The following is a 20,132-nucleotide window of genomic DNA, read 5'->3' on the forward strand; positions in this document are numbered from 1 at the left end:
AGTCAGCTCTCCAATTTCTTCCCCAGGTCAGACACTTAAAGTGAGAGGGGGCATGCTCAAACTAATTATTTGATACTAATTGATCTATAGGTGTAATCAGAGCTATTCAGGGCAAACTAGGCCTGTGGTCAACCCAAGGTTAAGCCACCACAGGACACTGTCATTTAGATACAAGTGTTCAGGATGCTTTGGTAACTGGCATCCTGCCTCATCCATCTGAGAGAGGCTGGCTGGTGTGGAGAGTGGAGGGCGGATGAAAATAAAATAAATACAAATAAAGTGACATTTAGAACGCTTGTGTATTGTGTGCTGGGGTATTCCCAAGCTTCTCTTCCTCTAGAGAAAAGCCACGGACTGGATCCACTTCCTTAGACCCGTGATTCTCAAGTGTCAGTTTGTTGTCCTTCACGGTTTTCATTATATCTCAGAACCACCTGAACTTATTTATTTAGTAGTTGTCCTTAAATCTGTTCAGCCTCTTTTAATTTGGCCTCATTCTGTGCTATGACATCTGTGAAGTAACGGGTTTGATGTGCTGGTTATGTGCTTTTTAAATACATATCAAAAGCGTAGTTGCTGAAGTTAAAAATGTTCATATTCGTGCCACCTAAGATCATCTCCCCTCCCTTGGGCATTCATGGTCTGTACCGGGAGACACTGGCTCAGATAAGAGGTTCTTTATGGTGGTTCACCTAACTGGCTCTTGGAGGAGCCCTGTTAAACGGTTTGCGGATTGCAGGCTGGCGAGCTTCCTCCCGAGGCAGGTCAGCGTGTGGATGGGATCCGGTTGGTCGGGTGTGAGAGCTGGCCATCATCCACCCTCTCAGAGACTCTGCTTCTCATCCATGGCATGTGGGTGATGAGAGAACTTCCCTCCCTGGGGCATTGTGGGGCGTAAGTGGAATCATTTGTGTCTAGCGCTTAGCCCAGTGCCTGGCCATTTAATTGCAGTTTTCTTCCAGAGCCCCCTCCTTCCCACTAGCAAAGGAGTCCAAAGGCTGTAGTGGAAAGAGCCCTGATCTTGGGATCCGAGGTCCCGGGTTCCAATCTTGATCCTGCCACTTTGTCACTTTTGTGGCATTGGGCAGGTGAGTTTAGGTCTCTGGGTCTGTATGAGAGCCATTGCTCCTGGTGAGCAGTGCTGAGAAGATGTTATAAGCTCACGGTGGCTTCCAATCTGAGACAAGCCCGGGGAGGGGAAGTGCGTGGAGCGGACAAAAGGAGGAAGAAGCTGTGATTTCCGACTGAGATGTTGTTGGAAGATGCAGGACTGAGGGTGTGTGGCAAAGCTTCTGTAATCACCAGTCAGGATACTGTGTTTTTCCTTTCCTAGTAACGAGGACACATCATGTAGTAAACAATTTTCAGTCATCTGATAAGCATAAACATACCCTCTTGTGTTATCTGGTGTACAGTTAGGTATTCCTAACAAAAACACGTGAGGCGACTAAGCTCAGTTTCTTCCTTTTTTAAAAGAATTTTTAAAGAAAGTTTTTGAAAAGGTTAATATGAGTTACATGGTAGAAATTTTAGATTGTACAAAAGGATGTATGTTGCAATTATACCCACCATCCAATTCTTGTCTCTGGCATCCAGCAGTATTTGCTGTTTCTTCCGCTTCTATTCAGAGGTATCTTATGCATACCCAAGCAAGAATGTTTATATTTCTCTCCTAGTTTTTAAAAACACAAAAGTGCTTGTAGCATGTACTGAACAGTCTTGATCTGCCCTTTGTTTTTGTATCTTGGAGTTAGGTCTGTGTTAGTAAGTAAAGAGCATCCTCATTCTTTTTTTATGGCTGCAGAGTATTCAGTTGCCTGAACATATTGAATTCACTTAACTAGCCCCCAGCTGATGGGCTTGAAGGTAGTGTTCCAGTCTTTGGTATTTTACAAACAAGGCTGCAGGGAACAACTTTGTCCCTACATCATTTTGCATACTTTGGGGTGTATCTTGTCAGCTGACTTCCTAGAAATGGATCTGCATTTGTAACTTTGATGCATTTGTAACTGCCAAATTGCCCTCCACTATCAATATGTGTGACTCTCGTAGCCCACAGCCTTGCCAAAGTCGGATGCTATCCAAAAGCTTTTTTATCTTTGCCAGTGGGGGGAAAAATGGTGTCTTGGTATATTTTTAGTTTGCATTTCTCATATTAGGAGTGAGCTTGAGCAGCTATTCACACATTTCAGAAAACAAGCTCAATTTCATTTAACTGTTTTGCTGTTGGCAATTATTTTCAGTCTGTAGGGAAGGACCAGTTTTATTTTCAATCTGTCACAGACTGATACTTTTGTAAAATACAATAAAACATTAATTGCAAAATGGAATAGAAACCTCAAAGATGCTTAAAACACCAAGTGCAGTTGTTATATTACTAAACTCTACAGGTGCAAACTTACCCGGTCCATTCATTGTACATGTTTTCCGTTTCTGAGCTTTGCTCCCGGGCAGAGCAATAACGCTTTGAGCAGTACCGCTGTGAAGACCTGCTACGTCTCTTTTCTCCCCTTGCCATCCTGTCTGGGGAGGGGAGAAGAGAGCACCGAATTTTATATTTTATGTTTCATAATCAATACATTACAGGGGGGTTTCAGTACATCAGACTAAAATATCTCTGGTAGTGCAGTACCGATGCCAGGGCAGGGATTCCACACTGTGAGGTGGGGATAATGCTGTCCTGGTTTTTCACTGATGAAGACCTTGAGCTCGAACTAGAGAGGGGGATGAGAGAAGTACTTGAAATCAGCTTATTAGTTAAATTTGAGGACTTGGCCTCTTTGACCTGGGGCTTTGCCAGGATCCTGTGACACCCATGCTGCCTTTGAGGGAAACGATGAGAAGGGTACCTGTGGGTAAAGTAGGAGCTTAAGAGACCTCATGTTCGAGGAGGCAGCTTGGTGCCTTTGCAGAATACTGGGTTGGGAGTGAGGTTCTTGGTTCCAGGTCACTGAATTCAGGGACTGGGTAAATCCTTCTTCCTCCACCTTCTGCTAGAAGACAGACCCAGCTCTTTGTTCTCCTTTTTTTTTTTTACGGTACGCGGGCCTCTCACTGCTGTGGCCTCTCCCGCTGTGGAGCACAGGCTCCGGACGCGCAGGCTCAGCGGCCATGGCTCACGGGCCCAGCCGCTCCACGGCATGTGGGATCTTCCCGGACCGGGGCGCGAACCCGTGTCCCCTGCATCGGCAGGCGGACTCCCAACCACTGCGCCACCAGGGAAGCCCCTCTCCTTTTGAGTTGAAATGTCATCTCTGCCTGAGGACTTTGTTAGGCTGTGTCTAGCCACAAAGAGAGTTGTTTTACAAGCCAGAGGCTCTAGCTGCTGTTTACTGTCCTTCCTATGATGACTTGGGATCATTATGTATCCCAGGGTCATCTTTCTTCAGTTGCAGACATTTTTGCTTCTGCGTTACATCATTAAGTGAAGTCACGTTGAGGTTTTTTCCAGAGTTGTTTCTCTCTCCCCAGTATCGTATAAGGCATGGAAATGACGTGCTATCCTGGTGCAGAGTGAAAATGCCCTTTAACTGCCTTCCTGCGGAAGCCTGGAGCGCGGCAGAGGAGCACTGTTGAGCCAGGAGTTGGAGTCGTGATGGTCTTAAGATTGAGGGTTCACAGCTGACCTCTGCCTCATACTAACACTTGACCTTGGCCAGTTACTTAACCTCCATTAACTTCATTTCCCTCACTTATGAAATGGGGATAGTGAGTCTGAGTGTGTGACTTATCTGGAGGGAGAGTGTCAGTGTTGCTCGATGGGACCAGGTGATGTGTGTGCTCTCTGAGCAGGATGGGCGGCATCCATAGCCCCTCTGGGTATTGCCCGCCCATGGATAGGTGATGTGTGATGGCCAGCAGCCAAAGAGGACACTCTCAGAAGCCGCGGCCCTCTGCCCAGTCTCTATGTCTGCAGCTAAGGAATTACTAAAAGTATGAATGAGAAGACCATCTTCTCTGACTTGTGGTCAGGAGCTCAGGCTCTGGACCAGAGTGGCCTGGGGTTGAGTCCTGGCGCTGCCTCTACTGGCTGAGTGAGCCCGGGCAGGCTCCCTCTGTTCTTGCATGAGTGGCATGGGGACAGTAAGTGGGACTGCCTTGGTTGGTGGACAGTGGAGTCGATGAATACAGAGACATGAGGTTCTCTGAACAACGAGCGGTACATACTGCTTACCCTGTTTACCAAATTTATTTAGTCAGCAAATTTAGTAGGTGCTTTTGTATGCCAGATGTTCTGCGTGATCCTAGGAGACCAATCAGTCACAACCCTGTCCTCATAGAGTTTATGGTCTAGTGTAGGGGTTGACAAACTTGTTGGTAAAGGGCTCAATGGTAAATATTTTAGGCTTTGTGAGCCATGATATCTCTGTCGCAGCTCTTCAACTCTGCTGTCGTACTGTGAAAGTAGCTACCATAAGTAAATGAGTGATCGCAGCTGTGTTCCAATAAAACTTTATTTACAAAAACAGTTGGTGGGCCACATTTGGCCCATGGACTGTCATTTGCCAACCTGTGGTCCAGTGGGAAGACCGGTGTTAAATAGTCACAAATAAGTAAGTTATTACAAATTGTGATTCGTTGTATGAAGAGACACACAGGATTCTGAGAGAGGGAAGGGTCATGGAAGGTAGCTGTGAAGAAGTGACATTGAAGGCAAATGCTGAGTAGGAGATGAGGGGAAAGAGGGGACGGCTCTGAGGGGCCAGAGAACTGGCCACACTAGTTCTGGGCCAAGAGGCTCAGAATTGCAATCTGCATTTCTGTCTCTGTAGAGACACAACAGATGCTTTGCCAGTTTCTTTGGATAAGAAAATAATGGCAGTTTTTTCCCTGATTTATAATTCATACTACTTCTCCCCACGCACCCCTCCCAAATAATCCCAACACTGAGAGATGAGCTGTATTAATATATTAACACATTTTGTTCTGCATACTTCTGGTAGGTCCTTTCTCTTTCTGTTCCTTTTTTTTTTTTTCTTGTCAGTATCCAAAAATTTAGAAGTTAGGGAAGTGAGAGTGCACGTTTTTCTAGTATTAGGTGTCAAATGGTTTACTTCTTAGAACTCATTTCTGCTTTTTGATCTTGTTTTCACTTTTTCCTATTTTAAACAATATTATTTTCTTTTCCTATTTGGCTAGATAAAAATCCACAGCCTGAAACCATTTTGAAAAAAAAATCTATTTCCTCTTGACTACATCTCAAGTTTCTCCTGATTTTCAACCTCAATTTTATATTCTCTTTAAATAGGTTGCAGTGTTCTATGGTGATTTTACAGAGGACACCTGTGCTCCTCATTCTAGAATATTTTGAATGGTGCCTCAGAGGTAGGGGTTTACCTGTATAACTCTGTGACCCCTTCTATTTCCTCGGTTTTTCATTCCTGCAATTCTGGGACTCTGAGGGGACCCTGCCACCTTGAGAGTCAATATTGTGTAGTGCTTGGGAGCATACATTCTGGAGTCAGAAGGTGTGAATTCAAACCTAGTTCCAGTACTTATTAGCTGTGTGAACTTGGATAAAGTTACTTACCCTCTCTGTGCCTCAGTTTTCCTATCTTTAAAATGAAGACAATAATGACATCCACCTCACAGCATTATTGTGAGGATTAAAATGAGTAAAATATACATCAAGTCTTCAGAGCAGTGACTGGACACAGTAAGTGTTATTTTTGTGATGTCTGTTATTATTATTACTAATTATGTGGAAGCCAGTGACTATAATTCCTCCTTAACCATCCTTGAATTCTGGCAAGTGGCTCCTGACTCATCCTGAAATCTTGAGCTGCATCACTTCATTTTTGCTTCACTTTCTCCTTAAGGCTCTAGGAATGACCTTTTGTCATCAGAAGTCTGGGAATACTAGTGCTTCTGAGAATTAGTCCTCTATGTACTTTTGTACTTTGAAAACGTACTTGATAAGTAAACTAGCCTTTTTTGAATATAGACTTAAAAATGTAGTTTTAGCAACAATATTCACCTCTCCTGTCATATATTTTAATTCATGGTTTATAACCAGTGACTTTTTCTCTGTGTACTTAGAAATCCTTACATGTTATTTCAGGCCTTTCTCCACTTTGTACAGACTTGAAAGAGATCCTGCCTGCCTTAGGATGCAGAATTGGGGGAGGAGGTTTATGTTTCTGGGCCTTGGTTTTTTTCATCTGTGGAATGGAGCTGATCTCCAAGACCCCTTCCTGGTCTCTATTTTTGGTTTAGCCTCCTGCATATTATACAATGTTCTCACTGGTTTACTTTTTTTTTTTTAACATCTTTATTGGAGTATAATTGCTTTACAGTGTTGTGTTAGTTTCTGCTGTATAACAAAGTGAATCAGCTATACATATACATATATCCCCATATCTCCCCCTCTTGCGTCTCCCTCCCACCGTCCCTATCCCACCCCTCTAGGTGGTCACAAAGCACCAAGCTGATCTCCCTGTGCGATGCAGCTGCTTCCCACTAGCTATCTATTTTACATTTGGTAGTGTATATCTGTCATTGCCACTCTCTCACTTCCTCCCAGCTTACCCTTCCCCCTCCCCGTGTCCTCAAGTCCATTCTCTACATCTGCGTCTTTATTCCTGTCCTACCCCTAGGTTCATCAGAACCTTTTTTTTTTTTTTAGATTCCATATATATGTGTTAGCATACGGTATTTGTTTTTCTCTTTCTGACTTACTTCACTCTGTATGACAGACTCTAGGTCCATCCACCCCACTACAAATAACTCAATTTCATTTCTTTTTATGGCTGAGTAATATTCCATTGTATATATGTGCCACATCTTCTTTATCCATTCATCTGTCAGTGGACACTTAGGTTGCTTCCATTTTTGGAAATAAATAGTGCTGCAGTGAACACTGTGGTATATGACTTTCTGAATTATGGTTTTCTCTGCTTATATGCCCAATAGAGGGATTCATGGGTCCTATGGTAGTTCTATTTTTAGTTTTTTTAAGGAACCTCCATACTGTTCTCCATAGTGGCTGTATCAATTTACATTCCCAGCAACAGTACACCCTCTCCAGCATTTATTGTTTGTAGTATCACCAGTGTGAGGTGATATTCTCATTGGTGTTTATAGACCTAGCAGTGCCATCATTCTGATTATATCCTCCTGGGCAAAAATCTGTCTTCTTCGCCCCTCCCCCGAAGGAAGACATTCTAACATGTTTTCCTATAAACTGCTTTTAAAATTGCTTTAAAAGAAATGCCTTTCTATACCCGTCTTATACATTTATGATTCATCCTTCCCAAGTTGTTGTTATTGTTGGTTTTGTGTTTTTGTACCACCCCTTGGCAGTCACACAGTTGCTTTCAGAAGTGCTGTGAAGAGCTAGCATTACAGTCTTCTTGTTGGAACTTGTGCCAGCCCAGATTCTATTTTTAAGAAAGTGTGGTGCATTGTTTTCAAAGGTTACCCAATTTTTTACTGATGAAACTGAGAACCGCGTTTCTTACACCTCCAGACCCTGTGATTTACTGCTACAGATTGGTTTTTTGTTCAGCATCTGGTCAGTTATTCTCAGTGCCTTCCGTTTGCCTTACGTGTCGCGGTGCTTGGTGCCCGCGGTAGAAGTGCGGGCTCTTGGGTTTGCAGCACACCTTGCAGTGTACATAGTGCTGATCGTGTTCCCCGTTTTGTTTGATTCTCTCTGCCACCTGAGCCACAGGCAGGCTGAATATCCCACCTCTCAGCCAGGAAGCTAAGGCCAAGAGAGGGGAAAGCAAATTCATACCGGGCGGAAAAATGGCCAAATAAAGCTCTGAGTTGTGTGCTGTGGGCCTTAGGTAACTGGTCTGCAGGATGTTAGTTTGCTAACTTTCTTTTACATTTTTTATGACAAAAATAATACATGCTCATGGTAGAAAATTTGAACAGTTGAGAAAACAAAAAGCCCCCGGTGGCCTTGTCATCTGCCAGCCCCACTCCTAGACACTGGTGACAAGTGTTAATAATTTCTCAAGTATTCGTTCTGGAATTTCCATTAGAATGCAGGTGTTGAAGGCAGGCCCGAGCCACTCTGTCCCTTTGTGTCCCTCAGAAGTAGAGTCGCGCTGGACACGAAGAGGGCTCAGCGTCTGCTGCCTGAAAGGAGGACATTTCCAGTAATTGTCCTGTACACACACGTACTCTCTCACACGTTTTTATTGATACTTATTGCTGTATCTTGGACAAATTTTCATAGCCATACCTATAGAGTAGCTTTACTTTTTTAAGTAGCTACATGGTATTCCATCCTATTTTCTATTGTAATTATTTAACCAGTTATTTCTAACTTTTTCCTCTTGCAAACCTTGCTGGGGAGGACCATCTGAGATGTTGCCTGCTGATCGTTCCTTCAGTATCCTTTTTCCATCTCTAATTTTGGCTGGCTATAGAGCCCATTTGCCAGGCTCCCCTGGCAGCTAGGTGTGGCCGCGTGGCTGGGTGAGACTCTGGCCATCGGGATCGTGAGCAGAAGTGACGTATGTGACTTCCAGGAACATTCTTGGAAGAGAAGGCGCAGTCTCTCCCTGTCTTGTCTGCTTCCCCCCGGCGGAGGTTGTTTGATGATAGGGGCTGGAGTGACCATGTTGGTTCCCAAGATGCATTCTTGAGGATGACAGAGCAACAAGATAAAAGGAGCCTGAGTCCCCAGCCCTGCAGAGCTACCGTGTCAGGCCTGCGCTGCTTCCTCTTGAACTAGACTTCCATCTTGTTTAAGCCAGGCCCGGATTATTTTGGTCCTTGCTATAGTCTCTGTATGTTTTCTACCTGTGTGAGTTTAGATGTGGAACAAATTGCTTAAAGAAGAATTGCAGGGTTGAAGGATGTGCTCATTTAAAATTTCGATTTATACTGCCTAGTTGATCTTTAAGCTCCCACCATCTGTCATGAAACATTCCCCATCATGTGTGTGTCCTTTTATCATACAGAGATTTACATTTAACGTAGAGAACTCCAAAATCTGTTAAAGATGCACAAAAATTCGTGTTACCAGTGGAAGATGCTAGCATGTGAAGCAAGAGGTTGGTTCCAGATGTCAGTATCAGTGACATTCTGTATCCATGGGAAGGAATTCCCAGGGTGTATATTTATAAAAGAGACGGGAGAATGGGGAAATGGAAGGGGGCACCATGTAGGCCTGACTGAACAGTAGATCGGGAGAGCTCACACACCTGTGTCCAAATGATCATGGACATGGAAGCAACTTGCACAGCCCTAACCATCCCCATCTATGCACGCATGCATCCATCCATCCAACCAACCATCCACTCATCCATCCATCCACCCACCCACCCAGCAGGCCTGGGCCTAATCTGTGCCAGCCACTGAGAGTGCAGTATTAAGCAGGTCAGACATAAGTCATTGCTCCTGTGAGACATGTAGTTGAGGGGGTAGGACAGATATTAATAATTACATAAATAAGAATTGGAGTAAAAACTGTAAGGGAGACAGTATGCTATGAGTGGAGAGTGGAAGTTGTTTGGGGAGGGGTGTGTTAGTTTCCTGTTGCTACTGTAAAATAGGACCATGGACTTAGCAGCTTAAAATGACAGGAATTTATTCTCTTCGAGCTCTGGAGGTCAGAACTCCTAAAATCAAGGCGTCGGCAGGGCTGCACAGCTTCTGGAGGCTCTAGGAGAGCCTTTTCCCTTTTCTAGGCCCTGCCTGCACTCCTTGGCTCTGGGCCCCTTCCATCGTCAAGGCCGGCAGTGTAACATCTTCCGGTCTTTCTGTGAACTGTGCTTCTGTCGTCACATCTCCTCGCTGACTCTGATACTCCTGCCTCTTTCTCATGAGGACCCTTGATGACACTGGGCCCATTGAGGTTATCCAGGATAACTGCACACCACCCCCCCATCTCAAGATTGTTAAATCAATCATACCTGCAGAGTCCCTTTTGCCACATAAGTTAACATATTCACAGGTTCCAGGGATTAGGGTGTGGACATCTTTGAGGGGCCATTATTCTGTCCATTACAGAGACTACCTGAATCTAGGGGTGGCCGGTAAAGAATTCCCGGAGAAGGATGATAGGGTACAGCCAGGTGAAGAAACAGGGGAAGAGCATTCAGGTGATGGATGGGAGGGAACTTGAGGGATTTGAGGACCAGAACAAAGGCCATCCTAGTAGGCCAAGTGTATGAGAGAATGGGTGGCAGGAGGTGACGTTGGAGACAGCAGTGGAAGTCACTGGAGCGTCTTAAAGCAGATTTGTATTTAGAAAGAGCAGTTTTGCTGCCATGTTGATGGTGGGGTTAGAGGTGAGCAAGGTGGGTGTCGGAGGCCATTTAGGAGGCTGTTGTAATTCAGATGAGAGATGCTGGTGGCCTGGTCTCACTGGTGGCAGGAGGTTCAAGAGAAGCGAAGGGATTTGAGAGATTTAAGGAGAGTGAATCGGTCAGTAGTATGCTGTGGTGGATGGGTGTCGAGTGTGGAGAAGGACGTTAGGCGTGGCCCTCAGGTTTCTAGCAGGAGCCAGGAGGAAGGTGGCATCATGGACAAGTGGGGAAACAGGAAGAGACTGGATTTGAGTGGAAGGAGAAGTGAAAGCTCTAGTTTTGGGGTAGAGTGATTTTGAGGGCCTATGAGACAAGCAAGTGGAACTGTGTCTTCACCCGACCTGAATGAGCCCAGAAGTGAGCTTTCTGGGATGAAGGTGAAGCGTTGGAAATGGTTGGCACGTAGCTGCTGCTTGAAGCCTGGTTATTGCCTGGACCCTACAGAAAGAGGCATGGAGGGAGGGAAGAGGGCCTTAGACAGCACCTGGAGAGAACCAACAGCTAAATGTGTCTTCCTGAGTTGACCATGTGTGGAGCTCATCAGGGGTAGAATCCAGAAGGGGTTATTTTGTGGAGAGATGGGGAGGTGAGGAAATAGAGACAGGTCTTAGCGAGTATTATGGAAAACTCCAGACGTATTGTATTAGTTTCTATTGCTGCTGTAACAAGGTACTGTGAACTTAGCAGCTTAGACAGCACAAGTATATTACCTTATAGCCTGGAGGTCACAAGTCTGAACTAGGCCCCCCAGCACCGGGCTAAAATGAAGGCAGTGTGCGGCTGTGTTCTTCCTGGAGGCTCTAGCGGAAACTGGTTTTTTGTTTGTTTGTTTGTTTTTTCGCCTTTTAAGCTTCTAGAGGCTGCCTGGTTCCTTGGCTCCTGGCCCCTTCCTCTGCCTACAGAGTCAGCGAAGGCAAGTTGAGTCCTTCACACATCAAAGTGGTCCGGTCTGTTGTTCTGCTCTGTCTTCCACTTTTAAGGATGCTTGTGATTACGTTGGGCCCAACTGGATAATCCAGGGCAGTCCCCCTATTTTAAGGTCAAACTAAGTCCTGATTAGCAAATTAAGCCCTTCTACAATCGAAGTTTACCTTTGCCATGTAAGGTGACGTCATCACAGGTTCTGGGGATGAAGGCCTGGGCATCTTTGGGAGACCATTACTCTGCCTGTAAACATCTATGTAAAAGTATAAATGGAATAGTATAATAAGCCCCACACGCGCACCTCCCACTTCTCCCCACTGGATCATTTGAAGTAAATCTTAGAAATCATCTGATTCATTTGTAAATGTGTCAGAATAGACAATTGTTTAAAGAAGTTTAGCTATGAAGGGGAGGTGAGAAAGAGGGTGGGGACTGGGAGAGGTGGGAAGAAGACGTGTATGTGTATTTTTAACATGAGAGACACAGAGGCATGTTAAATTCCACCGGGCGGGATCTAATAGTGCGGGAGCAATTGACCTGCACGAGAGCGAGGTCTCCATCATTGAGAGAGGTAGGCGCATAGGTTTGAAGGTTTGAGAGTGTGAACTTAAGAGAGTTCCCCTCTGCTGGTTTCATCTTTTTCTTTTTCTTCTTTTTCCTGTTGAGTGGGAAGCCAGTGAGAGGGGCAGAGAGGTATATAGTTTTGAGGCGCTTGGGGAAGTTTGGAAAAGGTCGCTGTGGCGTGGAGAATGAGTGCCTCAGAGAAAGCCTCTTGGAGTGTGGGGACGTGGGCCGCTTGAATTTGGTGAGTTTGAGCGAATGCAATCAGCCTGAGGTGCGACTTCTCCCCCCTAGCGCTGCACATCTGTCTGGGCGTATGTTCAGAGAAGGTGAATACTTTGGTGCCCATTGGGTGGGTTTTTTGCCAGGTGGTGTGAGCAAAGCATAAGGTAAGGGGTGTTTATAAGAGCAACTGACATCCTGATCCGTGGACTCTAAGCTGAATGAGAAAGGAGAGGAGCGACGGGGTCCTGGCGGGTGTACGAGTGGCTCTGATGGAATGAGCCGGCACACAGAGTCCAGCCTGGCTGGGTTTTGGGGTGGCGACCAGGTCCAGGGTGCGTCTTTGGGAGTGGGTAGCTGGAGTGGAGTGAAATAAAAGACAGCTGGAAAAGAGGGCATGAGTTGCTGAGAGAGCAGGGTATGGGAAGGCGCCGCCACATGGATCCTGAAGCCACCCAGCACGATGGCAGGAGACAGGGTGTAAAGGTAGGTCGTCGGGGCGTGGAGGGGTCAGGCGAGACGAGGAGAAGGAAAGGGGTTTGTATGGCGCTGGGAGGCATGGGCTGCAGAGGGTGGATGTTTTGACGAGATGGGTGATGGTGCAGGGGTCTGGGAGCGACGCTGGGGATCAGAGCGCGGTTGACCTCCCCTCCTGACCCTTCTAGACCTTGTGTGTGCGGGGGCTGTGAGAGGGGATGAGCAGACCTGACCGCAGGGAGGGCCAGGTTTCACTGAAGACACGGCCAGCTCCTTTCTTCTCCCCCGAGCTGTGCTGTGGGCGCTCCTGCCCTGCTTCCTCCATGGTCTTATCATATTATTATAATAATCATTATTATATTATTCCTCCCACCCAGGGTATTATTCCTCTTAATCACGGCCCCTGGGTCACTGTACTTAGCCTGAGTCACAGCCAGCCACCCCCCCACCAGCTCCCTCTCCAGTGGGAAAATATTAAGATAGAAAAAAGCACTCCATCCAAGAATTCCCGAATACCAGAAGTCATGGATTGAAGCTTTAGATTTAATGAGGTCTGTCTCCATGTGCTATACTTTCATATCTGACATTCCTCCTGGGCTCTAAGCCATATATTCTAATGTTGTTTCAAAAATGGCTGTGGGTATATTTAATACACATTATTTACATCGATTTATGATTGAGATGTAGCTTTATTGAAAACTTGCAGCGATTTTTGTCTATACCATAAAATCCTGCTTGAATAGAAGTATTATTTTAAAAATTCTGCCTGGATATGGAGTCACATTAGTTGTGAAGGCAATGAAACCCTGCCTCCCCCGCCCGCCCCCATGAAAAGATAGGGAAACTGTTGTGCACAAAGATGACGGCTAAACTCAAGGTCTCCGATAACGAGTAAAGGAATTTAGGTTGGTGGAACAGTATGATGGACCTAGAAAACAAGTGGAAACAAAGGATATTGTGATAAGGGGATGGAATGTACTGTTTCTGCGGAGGTTGTGTTTGCTTAGAATTGAGTTATTCTGCATTTCATGTTTGCTTGTTGACACGTGACCATTTTAACTGGTTCTCAGCCCACCTTTTGGGCATTTCTTTCTGTGATGGGAGATTCTAGTTATATGAGCCCAGAATAAGTAGCAACAGCAGATTTAGTTTTTATAAAACAGAACAGTCTCTTTTTAAAATACCTGTCTCCCAAATCTCTGAGATTCGGTGGGCTGTGAGTCTTCCGTGATAGCCTGAGGATGTGAGAAGCTGTAGAATGATGTTAGAGCCACGGGTATACGTGGGACCTGTGGTCCTTCCTACCCACGCCCTAACTACTCACCTGATTGGACTGAACTTTGGTCGTTTTTCCTAATCCCAGCAGACTCCTCCAGGCCTTGCGGGGTGGGCGGGGGGGAGTGATAATCAGTGTGCTTTTGTCAGTGACCCCTTGGCCCTTAGCGGGGTTCAGTAAATGGTTTTGTCATAGGATTGCTCTGCACAGCCTTTGGTTAAGACCGTGGGCTCCCAAGTCTGACTCCTGGGTTCAAGTCCTAGCCCTGCCACTTACTGCCTGTGGTCTTTGGGCAGGTTCTTAACCATTCGAAGCCTTAAGTTCCTGTCTGTTAAATGGGGATTATGATAGTAAGTACTTACCTAATAGGATGTTGTGAGAATAAATAGTGCAGTTCCTGGAATATAGTGGGAGTACCCAGGAACTTATTATCATCGTGTTGGAGTGTTGAACTTGAGTACACATGGCTCACCAATTTGATGCATTTGGGAACTGTTAGGTTTTAAATTGTATTTCTCCATTATATACAATATTCCTTGGACATTTCACTTTCTCAGTAAGGCCCCCCCGACCACCCTATTTAAGCTGCAATGATCTACCCTCCACTCCTTCCTCCTCCATGCCCCCCCTTCACCCCCTACTCCCTGGAGTCCCCACCCTCATTTCCTGCCTTGTTTTTCTTCACTGCACTTGTCACCTTCTGATGTCCTGTCCAGTGTACTTGCTTTTTCTTTCAGCCTGTCTTTGTCCACTCTTCTGTTGTCAGAGCCTAGAATAGTACCTGGCACATAGTGGGTGCAAGGTACATAAATCTTTATCAGGATGATGGTATTGACTTTGAAAGTGGTGGTACGATTCTATACACCAGTAGTATAAAAGCTACTGCAGCTGGCTGAGCTTAGAATGTTTTATTCGGAAGTTCTGAGTGATGATTTGCTGATTTGCCTGTCCCAAAACTCCTTTCCTAATAGAAGAGAATTGAAGCCGGTTAGAACAGGTTTGAAGGAATGATGAAGTTGGATGAGGAGAGGAGTAGGCTGATGTCATTACCTCATCTGTGGTTTACTTCTGACACCTGTTCTTTCAGCGTGACCGTCACCAAACTCCAGGCCACCCGAGGAGATGCTGGTCTCAATAGTGGACTCTCTCAAGTATCATTTTGCTTTCTTGTCTATTTTACACACAACAGAACTTTTGTTATTTTTCTCTTTTAGGGCACCAATGCCTCTGCTCTGGAAAAAGACATTGGTCCAGAGCAGTTTCCAATCAATGAACACTACTTCGGATTGGTCAATGTAAGTATTTTAAAATGTACTATCTTAATCCAATGTTTTAGAGTTCTTGAAGCAACTCCATTCCCATTTTCGTTATTATCAAGCTTTAAATAATCGTTCATACTCCTTGGTTACCATAAGTGGCAAATATTGGGGTGGGGGAAATTTAGTCCAGTTTTTGAAAGTATGAGTTGCCCCAGAAGAAAGTGTTTAATTAGTGCATTATCGGGTCAGATTCTCATTTTTTCCCCTGTGTTTTAAAAGATTTCTTCTGCACACATAACTTTCACAGTGATATTATTAGCCTTTGTAGCAACATCTGCTTTTGTATGTTCTCCCTTCACCATCTGGGTGGGCTCCGTGGTAGCTTTGTTTCAGTGTGCATCAGTTCAGCCAGAGCATCGAAAGAGTTTCCAGCTTATCACCAGTAGCTATTTAACAGCACAACTTGTTATTTGAAGCATGGGTGGGGAGTCGGGAAAACTGGGGCCAGTTTATCTCAAAATCCCTTGGCCTCATTTTGCTTGTGCTCAGCAATGGTCCCCTTGTAGACGGCCATACTTGCCAGGGCCTGTGTCCTAGACAAGTTGATTATGACCAAGTAGTAAAGCAGTATTGCCCACCACCCTCATGAGCTTTCTTCCCCACCTGATCCTGTCTCTCTCGGGTGGAGGATTTAAGCGACATCCGGTGTTAACTCATAAGCACCTGGTTTTCTGGAACAACTGCTTTGAGTGTGGTCTGTCAGTTCAGGTGTGCTAGGTGGTAATTTCCGCTGGGACTATTCTCTGAGTGAATGCCGCCTGTGGGATAATGGAGTGGACACTGGCTTTGCGGTAGTACAGACGTAAGTCTGAATTCTGCCTATGCCATTCACTAGCTGTGCGATCTTGGGCAAGTCACTTGACCTCTCTGTGTCTCCATTTCCCCCTCTGTAAAATGGAGATCATAATGGTTTCTACCTCTCGGCCTATAATGAAGGATCCATGAGAGCTCCTATTGAAGGTACTGACGTGAGGCTGAGGCACATTGTGGACACTCGGTAAATGTTAGTTCCTTTTCTTTCCCAGACGTTGTCCACTGGCCCAGGGCCAAGTGTTACTAAAGGGTGTCTGGGTGAAGGTGAGGTACTGAGTAACAGAGAAAAGAATGGTAGGAGGAGGCTACAGTACTGGAATATAGGACATTGTGTTGATGAAATACTGACTCCTAATTTTAATGCAGTTTTTTTAGGCATAGTGCAAAGGCCTCTTGCTTAAGCTCTGTGAGGATAGTTATTCAAGTTGCTGGAATTCTACCTTGTGCAGGGAAAAGACAAGTGCAGACTATAGAGGAAAAAAGAACTAAGGCCATCTCCTAGTCTGTGGAAGCATTGTGAGACCTAAACTTATTAATAGTTTCATTTATGTTTATTTCGAATGGTAATTCATGAAAGTTACAGCTTCTCTTTAAAAAGAGGTTTGTCTCATTACATAATTGTGTCAAAGTAGATTAAAATATATAAAAATAGGAAGTGTTCTATCTTAACATACGTAGAAATGTCACGTTAAGGATGGTGGTGCATCTGCCTTGCTCTTGGGCAGACGACACGCAAGCCAACAACCAATCTTGAAATGCTCATGTTCTATTTTAATCTTACACAGCAGTTCGTAATCTGTTATTAATCTTCTGATTTCCTTAGTTTGTTTTCCTTTTCATTTTAACGTGCATGAAAAATTCTAAAGTGAATGTCTCAGCTACGTGTTCACCCACAGGGTTGGTTATATAGTCAGTTGAAAACCAGGGAGATGATGACTTTTTCCCTCGTTAATCATAATCTTGAGTATCCGTGGCTTTTGAGAGGTCAGAATATTACTCTGTGGGCCCTAATCAGCTTGCAGGAGACCAGGAACTGGGTGGTACTATTGTATTGAGACAATTGCTACTTCGGCAGAAATAAGATTGCTTTGGAGAAAGTGAGGAAATGTGGTCTGAAGCCAATGGCAGGCGTGCTGGAATCTTGAAAGAGAAAAACTAAAACAAATCCCCATTCGGTGAAGACTGTTTTAGCTGAGCAAGTGGTTCCTAGTTCCTGGATTTCTTTCTGATTGGGATTTTTATTTTCCCTGTCATAGGAGTTTTGATGTGTTGCCTTGTGACATCTTTTGTGTAGCCAGCTGCTTTTCTGCGTCTCCACATCATGTCGATTTTTTTCTTCTTCAGTGTCTCTCTCTTTTTTAAACACCAGAAAGTTTCATTAGATTTTTAAAAATCAAGGCCGAGTGCTTCTTATCATTTTAGAGACTTATAATGGGCTAGAGAGCTACCAGGCTTGCATATACTAGCATTCATTTCCCTGGTGATGTTCGGAGTGGCATATACTGGTCTTCTACCACCGTGAGCAGGGCCGTGATATGCGGAATCTGGGCTGGTTCCCACGGAGGGTGGCCCTCTCCCCACCTGGTTCGGAGGTGGTGCAGCCCCAGACCCTGATTTGAACCGTCCCTGTTGTCCTTTGGCAGTTCGGAAACACATGCTACTGTAACTCCGTGCTTCAGGCCTTGTACTTCTGCCGGCCCTTCCGGGAGAATGTGCTGGCATACAAGGCCCAGCAAAAAAAGAAGGAAAACTTGTTGACCTGCTTGGCAGACCTTTTCCACAGCATCGCCACGCAGAAGAAGAAGGTTGGCGTGATCCCACCAAAGAAGTTCATTTCGAGGCTGAGAAAAGAAAATGGTGAGTAGCATGGAGATGAATGGGTTTCAGGCTCTGAAATAAGGAGAATTGACAGTTCTGGATATCCTCAAAACGAAACCTTTTTTTTTTTTTTTTTTTAATGGGAAAATAATATGGCCACCTACTCAAGTATCATTTGAAAAGATATTTCTCCTTTTCCAGCCAGTATATAAAACAAAACTGGATTAAAAATATACTTAAAAATTCAAGTTTATCATTCCATTTTGGAATGACCTTTTCTTTTTGCTCCACATTGGAAGGAGTTTTTTCTGGGTAGGATCATTGTAAGAGGAGAAATTGCCCAAGGCAGGACACTGATTGGAATACATAGGTTGATGCAATAATTGAATAAAATAGTACTATCTTATAAACTTGCCATAAGTGATTAAACTAAATGCAGATTGTCTAATCAGAGCCTCTGCTGTTTTAAAAATAATACCTTTGATATTTATTTGTCAACTAAGTTGAAGGATATCAAACTGATATTTTTCTGTGATAAAAAATGTCCTGCTGTCACCTGATTTTCTTCTTTTTTTTCTATATTCTTTTTTTTTTTTTTTGCGGTATGTGGGCCTCTCACTGTTGTGGCCTCTCCCGTTGTGGAGCACAGGCTCCGGACACGCAGGCCCAGCGGCCATGGCTCATGGGCCCAGCCGCTCCGCGGCATGTGGGATCTTCCCGGACCGGGGCACGAACCCGTGTCCCCTGCATCGGCAGGCGGACTCTCAACCACTGCGCCACCAGGGAAGCCCTATATTCTTTTTGTGTGTGTGTGAGAAGTGATGGTAGAGATGAGGTTATTCCACAAGTTTTGCATGGATAATTTTTATGACTATAGAAATATTTGATATGGCAACTTGTGTTTAGCCTAGATTTCAGCCTTACTGCAACAGACTTGCACAGTTAATCAGATGTTTGTCTTATAAAGTCTCATTTAATTTGATTGCTGCCTTTTGAAGTTGTTGTAGTTTATACACACCAGAATAGAAATAATCTGAGAAGGAAGCAGAGCCCTCCCAAGTCTCCTTGTGCACATGATTAATAATGAAGTTTCACAGCTGCATTCATCTCTTGATAGTTTGTCCTTATGGCAGGGAATAGTAACAGGCTGCTGGAATCATTTGTATTTGGTTTCAGAACACTCTCAGATAGATACATTCTCATATATATCCCTCATCTCCCTTATGTGTTTCATTTAAGCTGCTTCCAGGTTGGTCCAGGGTTTAATATGATCTTTGGGAAGAGACCCTGTTGCTCTGGATAAATTACGAAGTGAATAATTGATCATTGGTGGTCACATCATATTAAATACTGATATATTATCAGGGAGCTTATCAAGTAATTCCTGTTCTTTTTCTTTTTTTTTGTAGAACAAATAAAAATGTTGGTAGCTTTTTATATATATGACTGACTTTAGGAAGATATGGGAAATTTAGTTCTTGGTGGGTGGTAAAAAGTGGAAGTGAACAAAAATTTTTTAAAAACTTACCCATTGAAGTTGCAAAATAGAGGTGAATATATATTCCATACCTGTCCACTCTTTCAATATAAAAACTGAAGTGTGGTTTGTAAAATTAGCATTTTATTTGCTTTTCAAGAGCCAGAGATTGAAATACCGACCCTCTCCTTTCCAGATCTCTTTGATAACTACATGCAGCAGGATGCTCACGAATTTTTAAATTATTTGCTAAACACTATTGCGGACATCCTGCAGGAAGAGAAGAAACAGGAGAAACAAAATGGAAAATTAAAAAATGGCAACATGAACGAACCTGCGGAGAATAATAAACCAGAACTCACCTGGGTCCATGAGATTTTTCAGGGAACGCTCACCAATGAAACTCGATGCTTGAACTGTGAAACTGTAAGCATCAGGAGGGCTTTCATGTAATTTGCTTGTGTACAGTTGTACTAAGTATGTTGTGCGTGAGTGTAGTGTAGTATCGTAGCACCTAGCAGTTGCCTTCAGTATATGCATACTGTTCTGTTTATGTGTATGAACCTCCGATGCAAACTTTTGGAAGCATGTCTCCATCTAAGACGTCTCAGCTGGCTGAAGTAGAGTGATGAGGGAAAATCTCAAAAACTAGATTGCTATGCATCATGGGCTAATTTTAGGGTCTACCAATTGGCAGTATTGAACTGGACCTCCACTGGTTATCTTGAAATGAGTTTGGCCACGGGGAGGTCATGTGTGACTTAGAACAGACCACCTCCCCAACATAAAGGGAGTCAGCTGTGTATGGTGAACTTGAAATCAGAAGACAGGCTTGACTTCTTTTTTTTTTTTTTTTTGGCTGCTTTGGGTCTTAGTTGCTGTGCACGGGCTTTCTCTAGTTGCGGCGAGTGGGGACTACTGTTCCTTGTGGTGCGTGCGCTTCTCATTGCGGTGGTTTCTCTTGTTGCGGAGCAGCA

The 20,132-nt window shown here is 44.4% G+C and overlaps 1 protein-coding gene across 1 annotated transcript in view; it reads left to right on the forward strand.

Annotated features, from left to right (window-relative positions):
* USP46 (ubiquitin specific peptidase 46) overlaps positions 1–20,132 on the forward strand; it is a 62,702-nt gene that overhangs the window by 10,459 nt on the left and 32,111 nt on the right. Inside the window, exons 2-4 of the mRNA XM_060110003.1 lie at positions 14,943–15,023; positions 17,504–17,717; positions 19,352–19,581. Of these exons, the coding sequence (XP_059965986.1) occupies positions 14,943–15,023; positions 17,504–17,717; positions 19,352–19,581 (525 nt within the window). The remainder of the gene's footprint in view (positions 1–14,942; positions 15,024–17,503; positions 17,718–19,351; positions 19,582–20,132) is intronic.

This window comes from Mesoplodon densirostris, chromosome 1 (genome assembly GCF_025265405.1).
Source record: "Mesoplodon densirostris isolate mMesDen1 chromosome 1, mMesDen1 primary haplotype, whole genome shotgun sequence".
Classification (NCBI taxonomy): domain Eukaryota; kingdom Metazoa; phylum Chordata; class Mammalia; order Artiodactyla; family Ziphiidae; genus Mesoplodon; species Mesoplodon densirostris.